A 24,841-nucleotide genomic window follows, 5' to 3' on the forward strand; every position below is an offset into this window, starting at 1 on the left:
TGCTGTCACTGATTGGGTTAGCCATGGTTCTGACCAGATACTTGTAGAGAAATACTCCGGTGTTGTAGACTGTGTCGCAGATGGTGGACGGTGTAGTTGCCATTGGCAGATCAAAGATGAGATAGGTTGGTGATCGCATGGTCATGTGACATGGTCGACAGCAAAGACTAGGTTATTGATCCTGCAGCTAGCTAGAAGGAATGGAATATGTTCTCATTGATTAGTCTAAAATATGTTGTAGTGAGAACAGACCGGGCCAATCTCAGAATAATTAGAGTCACAATGGTTAGTACCAAATTAATACAAAGGCAAGAAGAAACAAAAATAACGAAAGAAAGACAAGATCCAGCTTGCTGTGTTGTTCGTCCAAATTACGCCAGCCGGCCATATACACCATGTCAAGGGTATCCAAACAACCAAGATACCAAAAGGATAGTATATAACTCCAGATCCCATCCCTGACTTGATCATGGTCATTGTCAAGTCAACATGACAGGTCGATGAGAAACCAAAAGAAAGACGGTATATAATACACACAAGAAGCAGTAAACGCAGAGAAAAGGAAACAAGGACAAGAATGATTATGATTAAATTAGGCGGTGGCAGAGGCTGAGGCCTCCAATTTCTTGCGGGCGATTATAATGCTCTTCAATCCACCCAGCCATTTGGTGAGTGATTCTTCGTCAAGAGTACATAGCTGGTATGACTTTTCTTCGGCAATGACTTGAAGACAGAAGTTTTTGGACCGGGACACTGGTTCAATTTCGGCTGCTTCAATCACTTGGGACATCGGGATGACTTTGACTGCGCAATATTCCTGGTGATCGCTTAGTGTACGTTCTTTTCGAGAAGGGAAACAGTGGAGTGAACTTACCTTTTCGTTTTTGTAGAAGCCAAAACTCTTGGGGCGCAAGACAACCCAGTATCGTTTCCATGTCCGCACGCCTCCTTTGGTTCGTAAACATTGAAGATAACCATTGCAAAGCACTCTTTCCGGGTCCCGAAGGATACCCACATCCGCATTCCGGTTTCCTTCGCGTGGTTGTGACTGTGGCGGTTGCGGTTGCGGTTGTCCACCTTTCTGAGCAGATGAGAGATTATTGGCGGAACGCTTGGGACGGAGGCTGGTGTTGTTCGAGGGACCATCTGACCATTCCGAGGTCATGTCATTAGCCGAGAAATCTAGAGGGTAGGCGAACTGTCTGGCTTGGCTGTTGGGAGAAAGGGACGCTCCCAACTCAGGTGAGCTGGGTCTAGACGAAGTAGATGTGGAGTCGTCGCAAGATGGCTTCAAAGCCGACTTTTGTGATTTCTTCTTCTTCGCCAGGGCTAAGAACGCCGCTTCCTCTTCGTCCAGACGTGTTTCGGAGCGGATGCGCTGAATCCAATCCTCTGAATCCTTTTGCGACTCGGCTTCAAAACGATAGTTTCCAGTGGGGCAGTAGACAGCGAAAAGATGTTGGCGTTTCGAACGGGGAGATTTGAAAGGTGCAACGGCCGTGACTTCGGACAAAGTGATAGAAAGCTTTAGTCTGGTTGCCTCTTCATCTTTGTAGACAGAGAGGAGATTTGGCCGAAGGACAAGGTGTCCGGATTTCCACGTAGCTTTGAATGCCTATGTAAAATGTTATTAGTCAAACATCATATAAGGAATGCAATGAGTACTTACGCGCTTGTGTTTGATGCGACGGTGCACTTTACCAGTCTTGATGACCCGGTCGAAGGCGAAACTACCGTTCTCGATAGGAGAAATGGTACCAAATCCAATCTCACCGTTGCGCAAAGGCGAGGCGGGATGAAGGGGCTGCAATTTGGTGTCATTGGAGGGCTTCGCATTCCCGGGGTGCCCCTCCGAAAGCGCCGGGACGGAGGTCACAAGTCGATCCATTTCCGGGCAAAGAGGCCTTTTTTTTTTTTTTTTTTTTTTGCTTCTTTGAATACAGAAAAGTTCTATAGAGTGTAGTGAGTAGTGCTAGTTGGTGGAGCGTAGAAGTCGTATCGTGGTGGTAGGATCGCAGTCGTACTATGCGGCAGGGGCCGAATAGTTCTGGCGGGAGTCGGAGAATGGAGGGAGGACGGAGCAGGACGAGAGGAAAGCCCCCATATATATCCGCAGTGATCTCGTAGGTAAGTTTGAGGCTGACTTGCAAGGCTAAAAACAAATGACAGAATATAAACACTATAGAGAATGGTCACGAGTGTTGGTGAGGCGGCAGTGTAGAGATGAGGTTGAATTGGAGAAGATGGAGGGCGGATGACCGAGAACGGGGGGCCGAATTTGGGGCGGAAAGGGAAAAGTAGGAACCAGTGCCCTAATAAGGACCAAGGACCAAGGAACAAGGAGAGAAAAAAAAAAAAAAAAAAAAAAAAAAAAAAAAAAAAAAAGGAGCCAGACAAAGAGTCAGAAATTTTCAATTCTGTAGATAGGATGAATCGTTCATGATTTGAGAAGATTAATGCCCCTCGAACGGTTGAACTATAGACTTACTACTAAGAGTTACTGCTCTTACTACATTAGAAAAAGGGCGTGTGTCCCTTGGAGAGACTTTTGATTATGACTTGCAGTACCCCCTTTTTAGTAGTTCTACTAAGATGTCATCGTGTCTGGAATTGATGATCATTTCTTAAGATATGGTCGCTCCTCCTATCGTGATAGTACTTCCCCGTATAATTGCGGAAGACGTTATAATCGACCGCCCCGACAACGCTTTTCGACACCAAGAATGCAAGATCGAGTGTCACAAGTGGTATGGCAGACTAATAATTCATTGCAGAAAATTTCACATACTGCTCCATGCTCTGTGCACAAAATAAAAAGCCCGACATACAACTTTATTTCTCTCCATACTCCGTATGTCCCGTAGACCTACGGAGTACTATTTTGAAGTTCTAGGGGCATCCCATACTGTCCTTAAGACTACTAACTATTTCTAGTATGTCTCTCCACATCCCTACTTTAGCACTCAATGGTCGGAAGCTTGACGTCCTGACAACTAAGTAAGCAGACGAATCGCATAGACTGTACACTGCATTTGTACCTTAACCGATGGTCATAGTTTAGTGTCTGACATACTATCTTTTCTCCGTACTATGATACTAACAACCTTGTATCATTCTCTAGAGGCCACCTTGCTACGGTCACGTGTGGGGCTTCTTTTTTTTGGTATTAATTTCAGGGTTCTTGGTCAGATACCGTCATTGTAATTCCATTACGTAAATTAAATACGGTAAAATTCCACTCGGTCCGAGTGCATAACTTGCGATCATAATTAATGGCCCTATGAATTTACTCCGTAAAGTGCGCTGGACTATGCGAATCTTATCTTGTTCTATGCCAATATTACTATAGCTGTATCCTATGGGTATTTTATTCCGTTGATATCTTTGAATTCAAGTCATCCTGTTCCGATGACTACAGACCACCGTTGCATCAGCGAAGAACAAAGGTTTCCTGGGGCCAAACCAGGCACACCGGATAGACATAAATAGAACACGAGATCTGAAACGAATTTTTAGATGATCATATCTGGAGCCACTGGTCAGTCCGTCTACAAGTACAAATAGAAGAGAGAGCACAAGGGTCAACTCTCAACTCTCGTACTCTGTAAACATGCCGTGCCTGCAGGTCAAGCTTCTGAATTGGTAAGATATGTAGGTACAACATGACTTATGTAGACTTGGTTGGCGATGACAGCGGTGAGATGGCATGATAGATCACTTCGATCTACGCTGTATTATTTTAGAGGGTTCTACTCTATAGATATGTCTAGATACGGAAAACTTCTACCCCATCAACTACTAATCATATATAAATCTTCTGGTATGTTATGCAAGTGCACTCGGTCAAGAGCCTCGACTTCTGGTAAGATACGGTATGATGACAGTCTCATACCAGGTGTATAATAAGCACGACTGCCGTGGCTCACCGCCCAGGTCCTAGACCAATCCGGGCCACGAGCACCCACTGCTTGCGACTCCCTGGGCTTGGCAGAACCTTCCCCGTTCCCTCCCCAAAGGGCGTTATTATATTACCGTAACCACTTTGTATGTATCCTTCCACCTCACCAACTTCGCATCGGTTTCCCTCCGCGACTCCCTCCTTCTTTTTCCCTTTTCTCCCGCACTTCCTCACTTACCTTTTCACTTTTCACCTCCATTGATGACCCTGTCGATTGTCTCTATACCATCGACATCGTCGTTCAAGGATCTCGGTCATCTGCGTTGCTGTCAACGCCTCCCCCACCCGTCTCTTTCTGGCCGATCGAGAAGGACTCAGCAAGTAAGAGTTGGGGAGTAAAAAAAAAAAGAATAGGAGGCTTTCCTCCGGCCACTCGTTCTGCATTTCATTTTTCTTTCCGTTCACATTTATTTTAATTTGCGGTTTGGGACGCTCTCGCGGTCGGTATATGAGGAAGAAAGACCACCAGCCTTATTTCCTGTCATTTCGCGTGTGAACCGTTCCATCCTCAGAACCTGTTCTCTCGACTCCGACTAGCATTGACTATACCATTGTATTCATCCCACTGTCTCTTGAGACCTCCGAATCGATCTTCTCGTCCGGACTGGAGTCACCGTGGCGTTGAACACCTTGCACCATGAGTTTCATTCAGCGGATCGCGAAACAGTTACCCTCCTCGCCCAGCCTGCCCCTAGACGACGCCCCCAATGAAAAAGGCGGCGTATACCCCAGGTTCGCTTTTTTCCGTCGGAGAATACGACTAAAGGGCAACTCGTCGATCTCGATCCCCCTGGGCTTTGTCTTATTATTCCCATGCCTTGTAATAATTCTTATTTTACTTCTTTTTGTTCGTCATCCTTCCTCTCCCGGAGGCATCTTAATACCAGCTGGCACACCACCATCCATCAGGTTCGTTCTCCACCCCTTCGACTTGACTACGTGTAGGGATCTTCGCTGTAACTAATCACTTATTTCCATGATACAGGAAGATCAGTGAGCAGCATGACAAGGTTTTCGCTACCGGTTGTCTTCCCGTCGAAACAGACGGCCCTCGGGCAAACGCTGCCTTCGTCGTCCTCGCGCGGAACAAGGAGCTGGATGGTGTTATTGAATCCATGAAGTCGATTGAGAGACACTTCAACCGCTGGTATAACTATCCCTATGTATTCCTAAACGATGGCGACTTCGACGATACCTTCAAAGATACTGTCAAGAACTACTCCAGTTCCTCGGTGGAATTTGGCAAGATTGATAGTTCCATGTGGGGCTTCCCTGATTGGGTTGACCACGAAGTTGCGAAGGAAGGCATTAGAAAGCAGGGCGATGCTGCAATTATGTATGGTGGAATGGAAAGTTACCACCACATGTGCCGATTCTATTCTGGGTGCGTATTACCTCCGATTCTTCTACCGTGCGACGACTGACCCGGATTATGTGCAGCTTTTTCTACAAACATCCTCTTCTTCTGAAGTATGAATGGTACTGGCGTCTGGAGCCCGAGATCAAGTACTTCTGCGATATTACCTAGTAAGTGGCTGCTTTGGTTCTACTGCTATATCCTTCCAACTTACACGTGAATCAGTGATCCTTTCATCAAGATGGCCGAAGCGAACAAAACGTACGGTTTCACGATTGCCGTCAAGGAACTTCGCGAGACGGTCCCTAATATCTTCCGCTATGCCGCCGCCTACAAACGCACCAACAACCTCAAATCGAAGGGTCTCTGGGAAATGTTCCTCGAGAATCCGCCGAAGGAAGAAGAAACCCCTCCGGAAGATGACAAGAAGGACAGACTCCCCGAAGAGATCCTGCAGAACGAACCTGGCGCCAACACCGTACCTGAGGTCGACCCGGAAGCCATGGAAGGCGAATCTTATAACATGTGCCATTTCTGGAGTAACTTCGAAATTGCGCGTCTGGACTGGTTCCGTAGCAAGGAGTATGAGGATTTCTTCGAAATGATGGACAGGAGCGGAGGCTTTTGGACAGAAAGAGTGCGTATTCCAGTTACTTTAGTAACCCTTGCTTCTTACTAACGTCTTTCTATAGTGGGGTGATGCACCTATTCATTCGCTAGCCGCCGGTGCTCTTCTTGCCCCTAGCGATATTCATTATTTCCGGGATATCGGTTATCGTCACACTACGATTCAACACTGCCCCGCCAACGCCCCTGCACGACAATTGCCGCGGATCCCATGGCTGGAAAAGACCACAGAGGACGAAAAGGAACGCATTGAAGAAGATGAATATTGGGCCAATCCGGACCCTGTCAAGGAAAACGGTGTGGGCTGTCGGTGCAGATGTGACACGGACATTGTTGATGTGGAAGGGAAACAGGGCAGCTGTTTCGCCGAATGGGTAGAAGTCGCTGGAGGCTATGCGTCTCCCTAATTCTTTTTGTCTATTTCAACGCATTGTTCTTGTATCATTTTTTTTTTCTTTGACACGCCTTATTCTCTGCCCTATGAACCCTCCGAGCATTATTTGGGTATCGCCCTTGGGAGTTGTTTTGTTTGGGCCTGCATGTTACGTTGCCTGTGGTCTTCTGGACGGCGTTTTACGGATCTTGTCGGTTTGGAAGACAGGTGTGGCTATTCCATCCATATTTGCAAATTCATCTAGCGTGCCTTGTACGTTTCGTTTTGGATTATACTTCTCACGTCCCTCTCGACCTTCTATCTTTTTCTTTTATCTTTCGCTTGTGATGAAGAGGGAGAAGACGCAGAAAAGAAATGAGTTTGGAGAAGCTCCAACCACGATCAGGGACTCGCATCAGGTCGAGAGTCCTCGTCCCCCCGACTTTCTCAAGGAAACTCGCAGCCGTTTGCGACACACTGGCCGAGTTGGGTCATTCGAATTGTTAAACGGTCTACTGAATTACTCGCCAGCATGCTGTGACAATGAGTTTCCGCCGATGGACTAAAGCAATGTCTTGTGGCTGGATCTTGCTTTCTCCCCCGCCCTTTGAAGACCCATCTCTGCCCTGTGTCCTCTGTCCCTTGCTTGCTCTTTTTAAGCATACCTTATGGATTGTACATATCTCTTCTCCCTTTCCCCTCTTCGCTCTACCTGTTCCTTTCCGTGTTTTCTGCCTTCTAATCGATTCTAATGCCCTGTCTCCGGAACGCAAATAGCAGATCAAGCATTGCTGTTCATAAAGATGCAATAATAAGTCATGCAAAGATGTATTGCTGAATAATTTTGGACTAGAGGATTTTTGTTTTGAGTGAGCGAGGTAAATCAAATATAGACTTGGGAGTAAGCATTTCCCAAAAAGGTAATATTAGAGTACAGAGAAAGTGGGCCAATTAGTGGGCCGATCAGAAAGTCTAGCCTGTTGAAGGCTAGCGTTATCACGCTTATCGCATCATTGTTGGAGAACAACACATGATGAAGCAATAACAAGAGTTGCAATAATGCTGCTGTTGATGGCGGAATTTGTTTGCGCTGCGTTGGGAGTCAAACTGGCAGTACTTGTAGAAAGAGAACATCGTAGCTGTCTTTGATAGGGAGTTAGGACAACATCCCTGCTGACGCCAGGAATCCAGCCCCGCCTTGGTCACGATACATACAACTACTGCAGAACATCTTGTCCTTGCTTTGCTTATAAGTCATAACTGTTCCTGCTTCTGATTCTCTCTCTTTCCTTTCTTTCCTTTCCTTGCGACCAACTCCAGAATAAGATTTGTAAGTATTGTCCTTTTTTTTTTTTTTTTGTGGTTGGTGTTCTGCTGTATTCGAACCTAAGGAAAGCACCTGACCTCACTGTCCCGCTTCGGTCCGGCGTCTCTCCTCCCCTCCTCTTCTCATACAAGAAGTAATCTAGTTTGGGCACGATTACACCCTCAGGCAGAGCTCAGGAACACATCATCTAAGCTTTATCATATCGTGGTATCTTCCCACTAACCTCTCTACCTTACCGTCTTTCCCTTTTTTTCTGTTTTTGACGTTTCTAGTATTTCCCACGGTTCACCAGAAAAGCAACGCTCACTTCTCTACTCCTGCCCCTCCTTCCCCACGTTCTTATATTTGTCTCTTCGTTTTGTCTTTTTTCTATCTTTTCTTCTTCCCTATCTGGGCTTGCCTTTTACTGCCGGTCTATGACAAGATTCTCTCCTTCTGGCAAATATGGCTGACTCTCCCAAGCCTCCCTCCAGGCGGCCTTCCAATAGTTCCCTGACAGCTCCACGCCTACAATATCCGACCTTCCCTCCTTTGAGCGCTTCTGTCGAGGAGTGGCTATCCCGCTCACGACCGACAATTATGACGTCAGCACCTCCCTCAGAGCACTTGCCCTCCACCAGACCGCTGAGTGAGAGCTGGGCTACGCTGAGTATTTCTGATGCTCACTCAGAGGATGGTACACGCTCTGAGCAAACAGACATCGGGTCCTTGATCGATCAAACCAGTGCCGACGATGTTGCCAGCTTCGACGGCCAAAGCGAGGTTGGTGAGAACTACGAGGACCATGAGGACGACGACGAGGAGGAAAAAGGATTAGAAGAAGAAGATAATGATGAGGGGGCGGATAACAGTGATGAAGATGGGGGATATGACGGCAGAAGCATCTCTGAGTCTCAGGAACTCCCTGCCCTCTATCATCGCTTTGGCGGTGATATCGGGGACAGTGGCCTTACTGCGAAGGCTGCCTTCCATCAATCCACAGACTCCATTGAGTTCATCGAGCCAGAAAAGTGGCCCGAGGTGGAGCAGGTAGAGCTCAAGCATACTGTTCAGATCTTTGAGGGGGTAGAGGCTTCCCGTTTGAAAGAACAGCTGCCTCCCAATCAGCAGAATGCGCTCCTCACGGCCACGGTTCAACAGACCATGACGAAACACAGCTTGGGCGTCGATCAACCTTTCCGTGTGCTCTATATTGGGAACTCGGATTTCCGGACCATAGTCCTTGACAAGATCGGTGACGTGCTGGTGTCTAGCTCGTGCAGCAGCTATGAGAGTAGCTCTGCCGAGTCATCGAGATACCATGTCATCCCGACGTCCTTTGGGGCAGATGCCGTACCCAATTTCGCGGAACTGCTTCCAATTCATGTGCAGCTTATTGTCGACGAATGCTTGGAAGCCTCATCTGATCCACGATCTGGCAAACCAAGTACCGTGAGTCTCAGGTTCAAGAATCGTCCGTCATGCACTTCGTACTGGACCGGAAGCGAATACCGTCTCTCGTCTTCATCGGATTGGACACTACCAGATGTAGCCATCTTTTTCGTATCGAGTGTGGATGATGCGGCAGCAGTGGAGACCCAGCATCAAGCCCGTACCTTCATGGAGAGACACGGGGTTCCTGCCATGGTGATCTCGGAAAAGCCGCTGTGGGAAATGACTACTGAGTTGGTACCTGTCAACCGCCACAGCCTCCACATGTGCCTGGAGTCTCGTCATTCTCTTGGTGCGGAGCCCACTGTCCTACGGCGATATCCTATTGACCTGCCGACTTTTGAAAGCATTACTCCCAGCCAACTTAACAGAAACCTGGCTTCGTTGGCCAATCTCTATCCTAAGCAAGTCAACAAGGTCACGGCAGAAGCCCCTAAACCCTCTACAATAAAGCCTTTCTCCTTCAACATCGAGAAGTATTCGAAGTATATTCCGCGCTTTGACTCTTCAAACTACTTGGACCACGTTCAAGACTTGTCCCCCTCCTTACGTCTACTTGCTATCATGGCCATCTCCACCATTGCTATCACTTTAGGATATACGGTCATGAGTGCTGCTTTTGTCTACCTTTCTCAATATTTCTTGCGGTCTGATCTTTCTGAGATTGCTTTGCCCTCCAGCAGCATCCCCAACAGGAATATCATTCCCGTCAAGACCCTGGGACAGAATTCACTCTCCGTAAGGCATTCGTCGGCCAGCGAAGTCCGGTCACAAAGGAATCAATACGAATGCAGTACCCAGCTTGAGGAGTTAATGGGCATCGCGCTCTCTCCGCCAGTTAAACAAGGAAAACCGGACAGGTTCGAGCTTCAGGTGATCGGGGATTCTCATGTTATCGTGAAGCCACCACGTCGGTTTTCCGCAAAGAAGCAACCAAAGTTCGACATCAGTGTCACTAGATACGGGAACACCGTTCCTTACGAGCTCTCTAGGCTATTTGAAGGTGTCTATTCACTGAATTTGGACCGAGAGGATGCCTACGGGTTGGTGAACGTGACCATCACTACCTCCAAGCCGCCACTCGAGCAGACCACTCAGGTCGATTTTGGAACGCCGTGGCTCAAGATTGCCAACTGGAAACGAGCAGCGTCTATCCTATCTACAGAGCTTGTAAGGGACTTGAACACTGCTCAGACTGGCTTGTCGAAAGCATTTGATCGATTGTACACAGATCTTCAAGTGGCCATGGGCGATGTCGTGAAGAGAACACATCTTCTGCGACAAGAAGTTGATGATATACGTGGATCGACGCATCTTTCGCTTGAAAACCTGTCGCTTGAGACGAGAAATGCTGTCCTCGCGCGATCCAAGCAACTCACTGAGTTTGTTCGACGTGACGCCGTCCAACCCTTTAGGGCAGCCTGCTCAGTGTTCCAAGAACAAACTAGTAAGGCCAACGCGGAGGCAAAGGATCTCGTGGTCAATACGTGGAGTCGAATCAGTAGTGTTTCGGCGTCGAAGGTCGATCTGGGGACAATGATGGTCCGTTTTCAAGATGTCCGGAAAAGCGAAGCATTGAACAAGGCACAGACGCGTGCTCGAGGGTTAATGAGATGGAAAGCTCATGACTCAGAGAGACCTCAGCGGTGATTTCTTGTGATTTGATGTTTTGATGTCTTTCTGTTTTTGTTTTGGGTTGTCCACAGGCGATCTGGGTGGTACGGTATCTTTCTAAAGAATTGGTTTGCTTTATGGGGTTCACGAAGGAAATGCGACTTATGTATTAAATGCCGCGAATAATTGCTCGTTTGACTATTTTTTCATATATCAATCTCAGCCTTTGAAATAGAAAAAGTCTTACTGCGTACAAAAGTCGAGTAGGGGTCAAGGCGGTGGCACTTGCAACCTGAGGCATTGAGGGGCATTCTGACCTACCCACCTCAAAAACATATTTTCCTCCCTCTCTCCCCGCCTCCGTGATCATCCAACATACATACAGTTTTTCTTTTCCTTTTATACTTGATACCAAGGTACTTTTGCGTCTTCAATACAACGAAATACATTTCGGGAACTCACCAGCAACTAGACAATAATCCACCCGATTCTTCATCACTATGTCTGACGCCGCGAAGCCCGACCCCACCACCGCTGCTCCTGCTGAGGAGAAGAAGGAGGAGAAGCCCACCACCACTACCGAAGAGTCCAAGCCCGAGGTCGAGAAGCCCGCCGCCCCCAAGACGACGGACAGTGTTTTCGCTATGTTTGGCGGTGGTCCTAAGAAGGAGAAGAAGCAGGAAGAGGAGTCTCAGGAGGCTAAGGATGAGCCTTCTGGTTCTGCTAAGGCGCAGAAGGAGGGTGAGGAAGTATGTCTTATCCTTCTGTGTCTAAAATTTGGATGTGGAGGTGGAGGTGAATGGACTTTCAGCCCTTGAGTCATGTTTATGGCTGGTTGAACGGTCCTGTTCATTATTGCGTTCATATTTGGTTGGATATATGCTAATATTATGCTTATAGGAGGAAGCTCCCGAATCCCCCGAAGTTCACTTCGAGCCTGTCATTCGCCTCACCGAGAAAGTCGAGACTAAGACCAACGAAGAACTCGAGGAGCAGAGCTTCAAGATGCGCGCCAAACTATTCAGATTTGACCCCACCAGCAAGGAGTGGAAGGAGCGTGGTACCGGTGATGTGAGATTGTTGAGGCACACCGAGAACAACAAGACCCGCCTGGTGATGCGCCGTGACAAGACCCTCAAGGTCTGCGCTAACCACTACAGTAAGTTGGCCTACACATGAGAAAATGAACAACGCTGACATGTGTATAGTCGTCCCTGACATGAAGTTGAGCCCCAACGTCGGAAGTGACCGTAGCTGGGTGTGGAACGCAACCGCAGATGTCAGCGAGGGCGAGCCCGAGGCTGCTACTTTGGCTATCCGTTTCGCCAACAGCGAGAGTAAGTTGCATCCGTCTGGATGAAGTGAGAACTATCCTAACGTGTATCAGACGCCAACCTGTTCAAGGATGCCTTTGAGAAGGCTCGGGCGGAGAACGAGAAGGCCATTTCTCAGTAGAGTCGCACGTTATTCAGACTCTTGCTTAAAAAGAAAGAAATATAATGATTGGATGCTCCAAAACCATCACGTTTCATTGTGCCCCGTCTCGAAAGAGTTTTGATTGACCTGGGGCATACCCCCTCCCCACCCACCATAACTACATCTATGTTCTTCCCCGTTGCTTATTCCCCTCTTTCCTTTATTTCAATTCCCCTTAACCGGTCCCTACCCGCGCGAGACGGCAGAGATGAGTTGTTGTCCCGTCATGAATATGAGTGTTATGCACGAACTTGAGATGAATGACAACATCGGATGATATTTGGTGTATGTCGCGAAGGAATTGGTAGTAGATAGACTTGATCACTCGAATATATGCCTCCATACCATGACAATATTTTCCAAATAGACTGTTTGCTCATGCACATTATATACATTATGCACCGAGAAAATAATTGCATTGTACTAAGCGGCTACCAGAATTACCAGAATAGTTCCCGCCCATCCATGATTTACCACCACCATTTTCGACGTCCACTCCGTTATCTGTCTTACTCTTGTCTTATCTATTTGCCTATTATTCTTCTATACTTATAAACTGCATTTAAATTTATACTAATATCTCTGCTTGTATAACCCCTCCGTTGCGATATCAATCCCTCTGCAGGCCGTGACCGCGAAACCTCGCGTCTGCCTTTATCCGGCCGGCGCTCACTTTCCAACCTCGCCTCAACCATCCCCGATTCGCGCGCGCAAACACAGAGAAAAGCTCTCTATACCCATAACCATTTCGCATATCACGCCGTTTTTTCTTGGATTTCACTAGTTTCTTATTGACTTAGTCTATTCCGGCCTTTTCGCGCCCATAAAGCTTTACGGGTCCTAATTGAATCGGCAAGATGCCTGATGTGAGTGATTCATTTGTCCTTGTTTGCCTGCTTTTGTTTCCTCCAAGGACCAACCCTTATGGCTCTTTATATTGATTTACTGTCGCATGATGCTGATGGCTTTGTTTTTTGCTCTGAATTCAGGTTAAAAGAGGTATTAGGCTGGTCACAGAGCAGCAGATTGTGTATGTGCATACCTACACCTTCCTACACCTTCCTACCTACAATCTATCCACTCTGCGATCATTCCATGTTGTTATTTGTCTCATATTTGTCCTTGTTGGGTCATGGTTGAAGAAATATCCTACACACTTTCTTCTGTTTCTCCCCGCCATCTTGCGCGCGTCCAGCCTTCAAACCTCCACCGCGCTTTGCTCCTCACCTCCTCTTCCTAACAATCGCAACGCGAGACATACGTGATATGAAATAACACTAACATTTATCCAATTACAGAAACGGCGACTCCGGCGTCGAAGGATTCCCGCTCCGATCGTGGTCAATCGAAGTCTACCAAGTCAACGAGCATGGGGAGCTGGTTCCCGCCAACGTTTTCGACAAGGTGACATACACCTTGCATCCTAGTTTTGGGGATAGAGCTGTTCAGGGTCCGTGATCAAAACCCTAGTTTAGGTGGTTGAGTTGGGTTAGAGGGGGGCTGACTTGACTCCAACAGTATTCAAAAACCCCCCATTCCGGATCTCAGAGGAAGGATGGGGTGAGTTCGATTTGTCGATTACCCTTACCGCCGACAAGGATTATACCGTGACGCACGACCTCAACTTTGCGCAGCCACGCTACGAATCCAAACATGTCCTTGTATGCTTCCAGAACCCCTCGTGAAACAGGAACAAGACTAATTGAGTGATGGATAGACGTTCAAAAACCCCAAGCCTGCGTTATTGGCGACCCTCCGCGAAACGGGACCGGTTCCCGGTGACGAGAATGGTATGAAATCGAAGCGTGCGGCGGGAGTGGACGAGGGGTCGAAGAAGAAGAAGCGTGTGGAGAAGAATGTACGCCGCCCTCCCTGGCCCCAGGCTTTTTGGCCCCATGATCTCTCCATCTAACAATATATATGCAGGTCGACATGGACAAATTGGCAGACGGGCTTCAGCGCCTCGGGGAAGATGACCTTCTCCAGGTCGTGCAGATGGTACACGACAATAAAGCACCAGACTCGTATACCAAGAATGACATTGAGCGTGCGTTATCCCTCACCCCTCCCAACCAAAGGAAAGTGCTAATAAAGTGTAGAGGGCGAATTCCATGTGGACCTATATACCCTCCCAGACAATCTCATCAAGATGCTCTGGGACTTTACACAAGAAAAGGGTGCTCTGTGAGGTGAAGGATGAACGAAGCTTGTAAAAATAGGATTGCTACTGGTTGTTTTATTGACTATGACTGACTTGGCTGATTGTTTCTTTCTCTTAATTCTATATGATACATCTTGCATGCATTAATGCAGCAGCACATTGTTTGTTAATTCGGTTTTTTCTTCGTCGCGCCTTTGCTTTTTGGAATACAATACACCTAAAGTACAGCTTGAGCTCTTCTAGTATACGAGATACTGAGATAACGTCAAATTAAGAAACTCTATATATTTTAGACTGCTCCGGACCTACCCAGACACTTGTTTCCGACTCCCATCTAGCCCTTCCTCTTCAGTAGTATCTTCATCTCAATACGCCTTAGCCAAATCCTGTGAATTTCCTAGGCTCCCTAACTAGACCCCCTGATTGCTCGACTGACAGATGGCCGATTGACTATTAGATGATGGAATAGCTAGACGTATGGTCTCTTGGGTACTATATATGACACTACGTCTTGCTCCAGTATATTCCATAACCAAAGTTGTGATCCGAGCTAAGCAAAACATCAACAAGCCAGACACATTAATTAATTTTCACTCTCCTAATGCCCTTCTCAACAGCAGCAGCAACAGCCTCCAGAATCCCCATCAACCGACACATACACGGATGACGATCCTGGAAGACCGTAGAAACCCACCATATCAGACAACACCCTTAAACCGAGAAACCCTCTCCTAACACATAAGAGCACACCCCTGTCACTGTCTGCTTCTGCTTTCATTCTCATTCTCCTTCTCTTTGGATCTGTGGCTGTACCACAGATCAAGAAATCGACGTGGTAACCCACGAACCTACCTCTCGAATCGAAACACCATCTTCGTGATTGGTAAATGTGATTTTGTACTTGGTATTCCGGGAACTCACAAGGGTGAGAGCTGTCGTTTCTCTACTTGATGGTGAGTATTTGTATGGCCGGAAACGAGTGAGGGATATAGTCAGAGCACCACCCCCACCAGCCCCCAAGGCGTCTCCGAAGAAATGCATCAAGAGGCTACGCTCCCAGGCCCTGCCACGAGGAGGGAAGCAGGGGTAGAGGCGTGTATCAGGAAATAATGTCAGTTTCAGCTCAATTATCCTTCGTGTCAGCGGTATTCCTGGGGTGGCTTTGAAATGGACCTTGAATATTTGCCAGGAAGCTCAATATATTCTCGTATTTGAACTTCCCAAGAAGTTCTCCAATCGGGTATTAGGGATTATGAGTGTGCTGGAAAGCTGTTTTGGCTGAGGGAATAATGACCTTGGCAAAGGGCAATGTGTTTGAAAAACTCGAGGAAATTCTGGATAAAACCAATAAGGCTGTGTATGACGGTTCCCTCCCAATTAAGATACTTGGTGACAAGGTTGTGGCGTTGAAACCCCAGTTATCGAAAAACGCGGGGAGTATCAAGCAGATCAAGGATATTCACAAGGTTGAACAAGAATCACTTTCCCAGAAACTTGAGAGTCGAGAGAGCTTTGACGGAAGTCAAGAATTATGCATCCAGCGTCTTGTCCAAAATCGGAACCCATGGACATCGCTTGTCAGCCGCCGAGGATAAGCGCGCTTAGCCCGCTGAAGTCTACCTCACATATGACGGGGAACATCAACACTAGAGCGTTATGAGATCTTCTAGACGAAATGACCAGCGTGGTGGGCAAAAATGGGGATGAAAAATCAAATAACGCACCCACTTTTGTCGCTGGACACCTCTTGTTTGAAATGTGATGAACGATGTCCCAATCAAGGCTGGGACAATAGTTTCACTATCAGGACATCATTATGCTTCGGAAGAGTCTTCAATGAAGGTAACCTGCATCACTGGAATGCTTCACAAGGCGCCTAATCCCTCATACCAAATTCTAATAACTAAAGCCCGGGGGCATGGGTGATGCTAAAACTATCTGCATGCAGATCTTCTGGCAACACCTTGAATACGGTAACACTGTTCCAGAAAAACAAATAGACAAGGGTAGATATGAGCGGTGTTGAAATCTTCTTTGAGCTGCTGAAGTGCTTGGCTGCCAATTCGTGGGGTATATAGATCTTCCGAAGAAATCTCTAAATATGGTCAAGCAATGGAGACAAGGGAAGCTGTATGGGCTGAAGCAGCGTCATTGGAATAACATCAATCATCGGACTAATGTGGCTGATGTGGGATAACTGCCGGGCATAATTATGTCACTACCTAAGCACCCATAATGTCTCAGCCGCAATCCAGTCTTTCAAATTAGGGCTTATTCACTTCCGGTGTACACCACAAAAGAGGCCAAAGTATTGCTGCAGGATAAGACTCAGGAAGTCAAGAACCGTTTTGGCAGCAAGACTACGGACGGCTACCTCAAATACGTCATACCTAAGAGGGCTTTTCTGCTCAGCGACACCGGCGCATTGGGTGCCTTCTTTGGTGTCGTATATTAATGATGGTATATGTGATATTGTAACGGTGTTGGCCAAAGGAAATCAATTCATACGGAGAAGAGAGCTTGGAGGACAGTGACCCCAAGATGGCTCATTCTAGAGGAGAAGCTAAGAGGTATCCCTACATCTCATATGCGAACTTCTTCCAAGCAAAAGCAGACCGAAAAACCCTGCCAGTACTAGTGACTAGGTCAAACTCTCCGTCCCTTCCGAGCACGGTCTTTGGAAGCATAGCTTCATCGTTGCATGGATGCTGATCAGCGACTGGATTGTCAATTGGTGGAATAGCATCACGAGACGCTGGGAGAAACTTGAACGATGCGTCGCTAGGAACCCGTGTCTAGGAAGGATGTACCCGTTAAATCTGAGTCCATAGTTGCAATCTTGGGGACAGCCATACATGGCAGGAATATCCATCAATGCGATCTGACCGGCAACCAATATCGATGCCACCAACAAATGACTAGCGGTATTATATGACCAATCATCGCTACCGGAATTGGATACACAAAAACTAGTTGAAATGAGTTGCAGACCTCCTGTTAGCCGGCCCGGTGAGAACTCCAAAAACTCTTTGCCCTCGTTGCGCCAACCTGGCTGCACTCGAGTTATTCCGAGTGGTTTTGACTGTACAGTCTACGTGATATTTTCTTTGTCTGTATTATATTCCTAGACTAATGAATCTGATGCCATATCTCCCCAAGTCCCTTCAACTCCAGGGAACTAAAAGAAGCAAATGACCGCAATCAGCCTATTAAACCCCCTTGATCCCAATTGTAACAAGGGAAAAGCTATACGCAGCGAAACATTCAAGCACATGTGGCCAGCCAGAGCACCAACATTAGTATACAGCTTGCATCTGGTATAATGCTCGGCGGACCAGAAAAGTAGGCTCAAAGGTGGAATTACCATAGACACCAAACCAATGCCTCCCCTTATGAATTAGCAATTATGCCATTTGATCGGAACATCAACCCTGCAAGTGATGTACATGGCTGATATTGAGAGAACCAGTGAAGAGGGCTGTCAGTCGTGAGTCATATTCCAGGCCTACAATAAATATCTACATCATCAAACAATTGTCCAGCCTCAATTCATCCACAACACATTTTCTTCTCAGAAGACAGCCAAATATTACTCTAAGCAATCCATCCACGCAATTTACAATGTCCTCAACGACCATCCTCTTCCGCGCCGAGACCAACGCCGTCGAGCGTCGTTCCGCGCGTAAGCCCCCTCACTCGAACCACCGAGTCCAAGTTCACATTCACAATTAACCAAAATATGACTGTATAGTATCACCCACAACCGCCAAAACCCTCCTCGACGACGGCTACAACATCCTAGTTGAGCGCAGCTCGACCCGGTGCTATCGCGACGAGGAATTCGAAGCCATCGGCGCTACTCTCGTCTCGACTGGAACATGGGAAGAAGCTCCGAAGGAGTATATTATATTGGGGTTGAAGGAGTTGTCTGGTTATTGTGGTATGCCTCCCTTTTTTCTCTCACCGTTTCCTTCTTTCTACATAACCATGAAGTGTCAACGACCGACTGCTTAATCGATATATAGAACCCCGCTACCACACACATATTCACTTCGGCCACTGCTACAAAGCCCAACCAGGCTGGATAGACTACATCACTTGGTTCAATCCCGGTGGCGGTCTCCTGTACGACATCGAGTATCTCACCGATGAGAGTAACCGTCGGGTTGCTGCGTTTGGGTATCATGCTGGATATGCGGGAGCGGCTGTTGCGCTGATGACGTGAGCTCATCAGATCACTAGTTCTGGCAGTGGTGATACATTGGGGGCTATTCCGGTCTTTGAGTCAGCGAGGCATGTTGTTGATGCTGTGAGGGGGAGCGTGGCGTCTGCCTCGCAGCAGCAGGAGCAGCACAAGCCGCGAGTCCTAATAATCGGCGCGCGCTGCCGCTGCGGGACTAGAGCTATTAATTTTTGCCAGCAAGCTAGTCTCCCCGAGTCACGTATCATCCAGTGGGATATCGCAGAGACTTCAGCTCGAGGTGACGGATCGTACCCCGAAATCAACGACGCAGACATCTTCATCAGTTGCATCTATCTCCCCGCGGGAACGCGGATCCCTCCGTTCGTGTCTAGGGAGTCCCTCTCCGTCCCTGGGCGGAAGTTGAGTGTGATTTGTGACGTGAGCTGTGATTCGACGAGCGAGTGGAATCCGATCCCTGTGTATGACCGGTATACTTCCTTCGATGAACCTACTGTTCCAGTGGACTTGGGTGAGGAGGATAATGGACCAGCGCTGAGTGTGATTAGTATTAATCATTTACCGACGCTGGTGGCTAGGGAGGCTAGTGAGGATTTTGCAGGACAGTTGTTGCCGACTCTTAGGACGTTGGATCGAAGGCAGGAAGAGGGGTTGTGGATGAGGGCTGAGAAGGTGTTTCACGAGAAGGCGAAGGAGGCGATGGATGCTAGTTGGAGGGCAAGGTGGTTGCCCTAGGATGACAATCTTGGGGAGCACGATTTTGGCAAATATGGGACGGGATGCCAGGAAAGAAAGGTTACGGGGACCTGGCACAAGTCCTAATATGCATCAACATCCAAATGACCGCAATCGAACAGCAATGCAATGATCCATTATAATATCATGTTATGGAATTAATCACAATCAAGAAACAAAGCACCAAGTTAGCATGGCAAACCAACTGCTGAGCCAAATTCGAACGCTACAAACTCATAAATACATACAAGTCTCAATGACTTAAGTATATGCAAGTAAAGATGGTAGATCCAATGGTTATATTCATGACAATAACGGGTTTATACCCAACATTAATGGAATAGACATAGCAAAACAAAAATCATTCGCAAACAAAAGTCAACATACAAAAGGTATCTTGGAGAGATGAAAACGCCGCCAGGTTCTCGAATGCCATGCACGGGTAGATGATGACAGAAAATAACACAAAAGTCATATGACTGGTATGACGCTATGCGAGCCAATATGCATTATGGATATTAAGGCAAAAAGTGAAAAGGAACAAGAGAGACAGAATTCATATCATGGCGTGGTCTGGCACCAATGGCGGTGGTATACCCAGGCGGCCTTTTGGCAATCCTTGCTGCAGTACTTGGTACGGCGGCAACGACGACACTTGGCAAATTGTCGCTGGAATTCTTCCCATTTGCCGCACTTGTAGTACGCGCACTGCCGGATGCCACCGCGAGACTCGTCCTTGCGGCAGAGATTCCTCATCACCACACATGCCCAGTACTGCATGTCCTTCGAATGGTGACGGACAGTGAACTTCTCAACCAGAGGGAAGATGTTCACATCATCCGGAAGTAGGTATTCATCTTCCTCTGGTTGCTCGACTGGTGAGGCGCTGGGGTCATCCAACATGTTGAGTTCACGGTCGATCTTGAGCTTCGGAACAAGGTGCGAGTGCTGGAAGAAGGACCGAAGGTTGCAGTACTTGGACACGTAAGCCAGAAGCTGAAGCGACATCAAAACATCTTCATCACGAGGCATTGTCGTCAAGACACCTTGAGCCGCGGTCGTTGCTCGATCGCGGTAGTAGAGAGCATAGGGGCTAGGAACGATGGCCGGAGAGTTGGTATTGTTGGCGTTCCGGGCCGGCGACAGGCCCAAAGCACCGTTCGTCTGCGTCGTGTCGTTATTGATCGTGCTGCCGTCAACAGCTGAGTGATGGCTGATGTTGAAAGTTTCTGCATCTTGTCCTTCAGACGGATCGGTGACCGTCAGGTCGTGGGTGTTGGAAACACCCTCAAGCATCGCTTGTCTATCGCCCACCTCATCAATTTCCATCTGGTTCTGTAGTCCCACGATTGGCTCGGATGGCCCTGTTGCGTCATCACCGGCAGCAGAGCCTTCATCATTTCCATCCGACTCACCCGAAGCAGAAGGGTGCTGATGGAGCGCAGGCCGTTGAAGCGTGTTCGTCGCGGGAGCTGGAGAGGTGCTCGAAGTGGGTGGATTACTCCGCGATTGCACCGGACCGCTGGGTGTGGTCGGGGAGTCGGGCTGAGAGGCAAAGCCGGTGTGCAACCGTGGAAGCATGCTAGGGAGTCGTTCTGTATCGCGCACAGGACGCAGATGGAAGCCATCGGCAGCATCCATTGTTGGGACGGCCGTGGCCAAGGGTTGCATAGCCCGATGACGATGGCCGATGGGCTGATTGGTGCGGTGATGGTGATGGTGGTGATGATGATGATGATGATGATGGTGGTGGTGGTTATGTTGAAGAGCTTCCTGTCCGAACAGGCTGCGCTCCGGTGGCGATGTCATCGGCATCCGAGGGGAAGACGTGATATCCATTGCATTGGAATCAAGCGTCTGATTCTCCTGGCCCGAGGGCTGAGGAATCTCAATATGCGATGGCGGTGCTTGTCGGCGAGAGGGTCGGTGCTCATGGTCACCCGTGGCAGCAGCAGGTGCTGGGATGGGTTTAGGTTGATGCCTCGACGAATGCCTTTGTGTTTCATCAACCCGCGCCCGCGCCTTATCCACAACTTTGATATAATTGTCCAGGATGGTCGCGATGACTGGTACCATATCCGCTTCCACCACTCTTGTCCGCACATTCTCCGAACCTCTTACGCCAATGTTGACCACACACTGAAAAGCAAGGCTCCATTTCCACATCTCCATTAGATTCCGGCTCCGACCCTCCTTGAGGATGCAGACCAGACGTTCGATACCGCCATCGACGGTGAGAATATCCCGAATGCGGGCGGATGATGTGGTAAGATAGGCGAGATGATTCAGAGAGTTGATGAGAGGCAAGGTGGATGTACAATCGAGGGCACGGCGATCATAGAGGGTGGTTGTGATGTTCACGGATGCTTTATTCACGTTCGGAATGCTGAAGTTGACTTCTCTCATGATGGGCGACTGAATTCTGAGCGATGGCGATGGGGCTGATTCGAGGATGAATGAAGGCAGCGTCAGACAAGTCGACAATGGAAACCGGTCTTGATATGAGAAGGAATCAAGGAGTCGAAGGGAGGACAAAGAGGGATGACTGCGAATGGGGGTCAGCCCCTAAAAACAGACCGAAGGAGGATGGGGTACAGACTTGTGACCCCTCAAGGTAGAAGATAACCCAAGGAGAGAAAGAACGAGAGGAAAAACCAACCAAAACCAGAAGAGAAAAAGATGACTCTATTCCCAAGACATGAAGAATCCGACGATATTAAACGAGAGGAAAAAGCGATGGAGGAAAAAAGAAAAAGATGGAAGAGATGAAGCCGAGGGAAAGAGAGAGGGAGTAAGGTGGTGAGATGTGAGAGTGAGAGAAAAGATGGAGTGAAGAAAGAGTTGGAGTGAAAGGGTGAGCCAAGAACCCGAGCCTAGTGACCAACTCCCGATTTATGGCGGCTGCAGAAAACTGAGCACCTTGAGAGATGAACAGATCAACAACACGAAAATACTGAATGTTAAAAGATGAGAACAGATGAGAAATGAACAGTTTCAGGTTAAGAATCCGTTATAATTAGTGGTGGTGGTGGTGGTGGTGGTAGTAATATTTGGCGCTGGCTGGGGAGGCAAAGAGGCAATACCGAGAGATTTTTGAAGCGGAGGCGTTCGTTCGGAGATTCTTAATAAGATTGCCTCTTTTATGTATCGAGTATACTTGTCTTCATAGGATTCAGCACAGAGTCAAATTGAAAGATTTCTGATGTGTCTACGCCGTACAGAGTATTACACGCTACGCTGAGATCGAATCTCACGAGGTCCCTGGGTTTGCCACTGCGAACGATCCTTAATGATTACCCTGAGAGAGACACGGACGCTTATTATCGTTGTTATAATGGCAATGACTCTACCAATACTACTCACTAGTCAAGTCTCGGTGGTCCTCACTCTGTCCTCGTCATTTACTCAATCCAGTTGCGGCTCCGGTAGATCGAGGGCGCGCAGACCAACAACAACCAGCCCAGGGGATGATGCAGAGTAAATAGTCTCGGTCGCTTACCTGAATTATGCTAGTATTCCTCTGCTTGAAGACTCACCATTAAGAACGGAGATGAACAATGTAATTGATCGACCATGATTATTTCCGTTATGCTTTGATCCCAATTTCCGTTGCGCTTGTCTGAATACGGAGTACGGAGTTGATACGCCCTTCCGATCTAACCTAGTCTTGGCAATTAGATTTAGATTTGCTTGGTATACCACGGCTTTCTGGTTGTCATATACTAATGAATCCATCCGAAGTAGCTGCTCGCCCTCTTTTGAAGATAATAGTGACCTGGAGTACCCAGGTGTTATGTTATCCAAGGAGTGAAACCGCTCAGCGTGATCTGGAATCGCGACGCCTGACCGGTTCACATGTATATCTTGAAAAGATGACGATTGTTGCTGCGCCTTCATTCAGGTATTTAGATGGATCTAGGGTGGTTCTGGTACGAGGTTCTTTCTAACATCCTCTAGCAAATCCCCGATCCTCGACGGGTTTGTTTCAGTGTGGTTACTCCGTTTCCGTTAAGATACCAGGACGCTGTGCAGAGTACGGGTTTGATGAATACTCGCAGGGACCTCTGTGATTCGGATGGTAGTACTATTATTCCCGATCTCCCTGCAGCCCAGTCGGACGTCCTCTGTGCAATAAGGCAGAACAACATGTCTTCTGGCCCTACCCCCAGTAAGAGTTACAACACCTGGGAGAATGGTGTCTTGGGAGAAAGGGTAATGGTATGGGTAATGTCTCTACAGATTAAGCAGAAAATTTCAGGGTTTTCTGAGGACAGTCGTTCATCTGAAATACTACCATCTTTGTCGTTCATGCGTTGGGATCACTAGGCAGCGATGCTCTTCCGGTCATGCGCTCGGCGATTTAGGAACACGGCTGTGGGGTCTCATTTAAACAGGGACCAAAGGTTCTCAGTCCACAAGCACACTCATTGTATAGAGTGACGATGACAGCTTTGCCTGGGTGTTCTGCCACAACATCTCTGATGTGCTTCCGGTATGCTGCTACTTCCGGCATTTGCACAGTATTTGTCGCCTCTCCTGTGCCTTTGCGCCGGAGCTTTAATTGAGTTGATCAAGACATAACGTTTCACGATTTCGCAATTTGCTTGTAATCATTTGAGCATCGACCAACTCAATTTCTATCTGATACTCGCTCAGATATGCACTAATTTCTCGATGTCTTTCCGGACTATTTCGGGTCGAGCACAGCAATGGGAGATATCTGCAACCAAAGTGGGTACAGCAACCCCATGCAGTAGCCACAGTTGGCAAGGAACACCAAATCCCACCACAATCTGAACAGTTCGAACTTGGTAATGATGCTGTGTTGATGTCTCGCCATTCTAATGCACCATATGTCGAGGCTCAATCAAGCGCGTACACCTGAGACAGTTTGCTAGGCTGGTTGTACAATTGTGCTCCGTACTATGGACGGAGTATGAAGATGGAGAGAGAGATGGCAGGCTGTAGGCTAGCGGTCGATCAAGGTGGATATGCACTCCGCTCCGAACCGCTGTTGTGCGAGAACTAAGCCTAATTGGGAAACCAAGGCGAAATCAGCCCTGCTTCTGAGCGCATTGCATGAGAATAGCCGCTCACTTGGAATAGCTATTTTAGTTTGCAGTTAGATCACACTTGAGTACCACAGAGCCCTCTTAGTGTAAAATCTTTACCGGCGGGTGGGTGGATTATTGGATCCTTTGCACTACGGAGGAGACAGGCAATTGATAATCCGTAATAGTATGAAGAAGAAAGATCCCTCATATAGGCAATAATCCAAACGCCAACGCTTAGTACTTAGTGACTCCATGACTCCAGAAAGTTGATAGTTTCTTTGAGATGAGACTAACAGATCACTTATAATGCAGCGTAGGAACCATGCACATCTTATTGGCACCTAATGCCCATTCGATGATCGGTTAAATTGCAACGGAAACGGGATCTGCTTTATTCATTTCAATACTCAAAAGAGATTGTGGTGAAGCTTGGAGTACATGCAACCGAGATGTCAGGTTCTTTCCGAAGGCGGCTCAGATCAAACCTCATCCGGCCATTGTGGCAATGATGACAGGAAAACAGGCAC

The 24,841-nt window shown here is 47.8% G+C and overlaps 7 protein-coding genes across 7 annotated transcripts; 5 read left to right on the forward strand and 2 right to left on the reverse strand.

The window, feature by feature from the left end:
* Nucleotides 1-592: 592 nt before the first annotated feature.
* On the reverse strand, nt 593-1,888 carry EURHEDRAFT_403769 (PH domain-containing protein; the record flags this gene model as incomplete). The annotated part of the gene is made up of 3 exons (XM_040780249.1): nt 593-817; nt 875-1,615; nt 1,670-1,888. The coding sequence occupies 3 exons, from the start codon at nt 1,886-1,888 to the stop codon at nt 593-595; spliced, it is 1,185 nt and encodes a 394-aa protein (XP_040637749.1).
* A 2,707-nt stretch (nt 1,889-4,595) lies between these two features.
* On the forward strand, nt 4,596-6,349 carry EURHEDRAFT_458915 (glycosyltransferase family 15 protein; the record flags this gene model as incomplete). Its single annotated transcript, XM_040784543.1, has 5 exons — nt 4,596-4,867; nt 4,944-5,342; nt 5,399-5,485; nt 5,541-5,952; nt 6,008-6,349. 5 exons carry the CDS (start codon nt 4,596-4,598, stop codon nt 6,347-6,349), a joined length of 1,512 nt encoding a protein of 503 aa, XP_040637750.1.
* A 1,412-nt stretch (nt 6,350-7,761) lies between these two features.
* EURHEDRAFT_413675 (uncharacterized protein) lies at nt 7,762-10,995 on the forward strand. Its single transcript, XM_040782223.1, has one exon. The coding sequence runs from the start codon at nt 8,087-8,089 to the stop codon at nt 10,721-10,723; it is 2,637 nt and encodes an 878-aa protein (XP_040637751.1). The 5' UTR covers nt 7,762-8,086; the 3' UTR covers nt 10,724-10,995.
* A 258-nt stretch (nt 10,996-11,253) lies between these two features.
* Nucleotides 11,254-12,319, forward strand: EURHEDRAFT_105932 (Ran GTPase-binding protein YRB1). Its single transcript, XM_040777676.1, has 4 exons — nt 11,254-11,428; nt 11,588-11,846; nt 11,896-12,024; nt 12,075-12,319. Exons 1-4 carry the CDS (start codon nt 11,393-11,395, stop codon nt 12,140-12,142), a joined length of 492 nt encoding a protein of 163 aa, XP_040637752.1. The 5' UTR covers nt 11,254-11,392; the 3' UTR covers nt 12,143-12,319.
* Nucleotides 12,320-12,652: 333 nt separating this feature from the next.
* On the forward strand, nt 12,653-14,591 carry EURHEDRAFT_413677 (putative transcription initiation factor subunit (TAF30)). Its single transcript, XM_040782224.1, has 7 exons — nt 12,653-13,029; nt 13,153-13,193; nt 13,462-13,613; nt 13,682-13,824; nt 13,881-14,021; nt 14,090-14,210; nt 14,263-14,591. Exons 1-7 carry the CDS (start codon nt 13,021-13,023, stop codon nt 14,349-14,351), a joined length of 696 nt encoding a protein of 231 aa, XP_040637753.1. The 5' UTR covers nt 12,653-13,020; the 3' UTR covers nt 14,352-14,591.
* A 3,124-nt stretch (nt 14,592-17,715) lies between these two features.
* On the forward strand, nt 17,716-19,260 carry EURHEDRAFT_524230 (saccharopine dehydrogenase; the record flags this gene model as incomplete). The annotated part of the gene is made up of 4 exons (XM_040786917.1): nt 17,716-18,006; nt 18,076-18,264; nt 18,350-18,545; nt 18,567-19,260. The coding sequence occupies exons 1-4, from the start codon at nt 17,946-17,948 to the stop codon at nt 19,258-19,260; spliced, it is 1,140 nt and encodes a 379-aa protein (XP_040637754.1). The 5' UTR covers nt 17,716-17,945.
* A 561-nt stretch (nt 19,261-19,821) lies between these two features.
* Nucleotides 19,822-21,666, reverse strand: samB (MYND-type zinc finger protein MUB1; the record flags this gene model as incomplete). The annotated part of the gene is made up of 1 exon (XM_040786469.1): nt 19,822-21,666. One exon carries the CDS (start codon nt 21,664-21,666, stop codon nt 19,822-19,824), a length of 1,845 nt encoding a protein of 614 aa, XP_040637755.1.
* Nucleotides 21,667-24,841: the final 3,175 nt, after the last annotated feature.

Source organism: Aspergillus ruber (assembly GCF_000600275.1).
Source record: "Aspergillus ruber CBS 135680 unplaced genomic scaffold scaffold00018, whole genome shotgun sequence".
NCBI classification, from domain to species: Eukaryota; Fungi; Ascomycota; class Eurotiomycetes; order Eurotiales; family Aspergillaceae; genus Aspergillus; species Aspergillus ruber.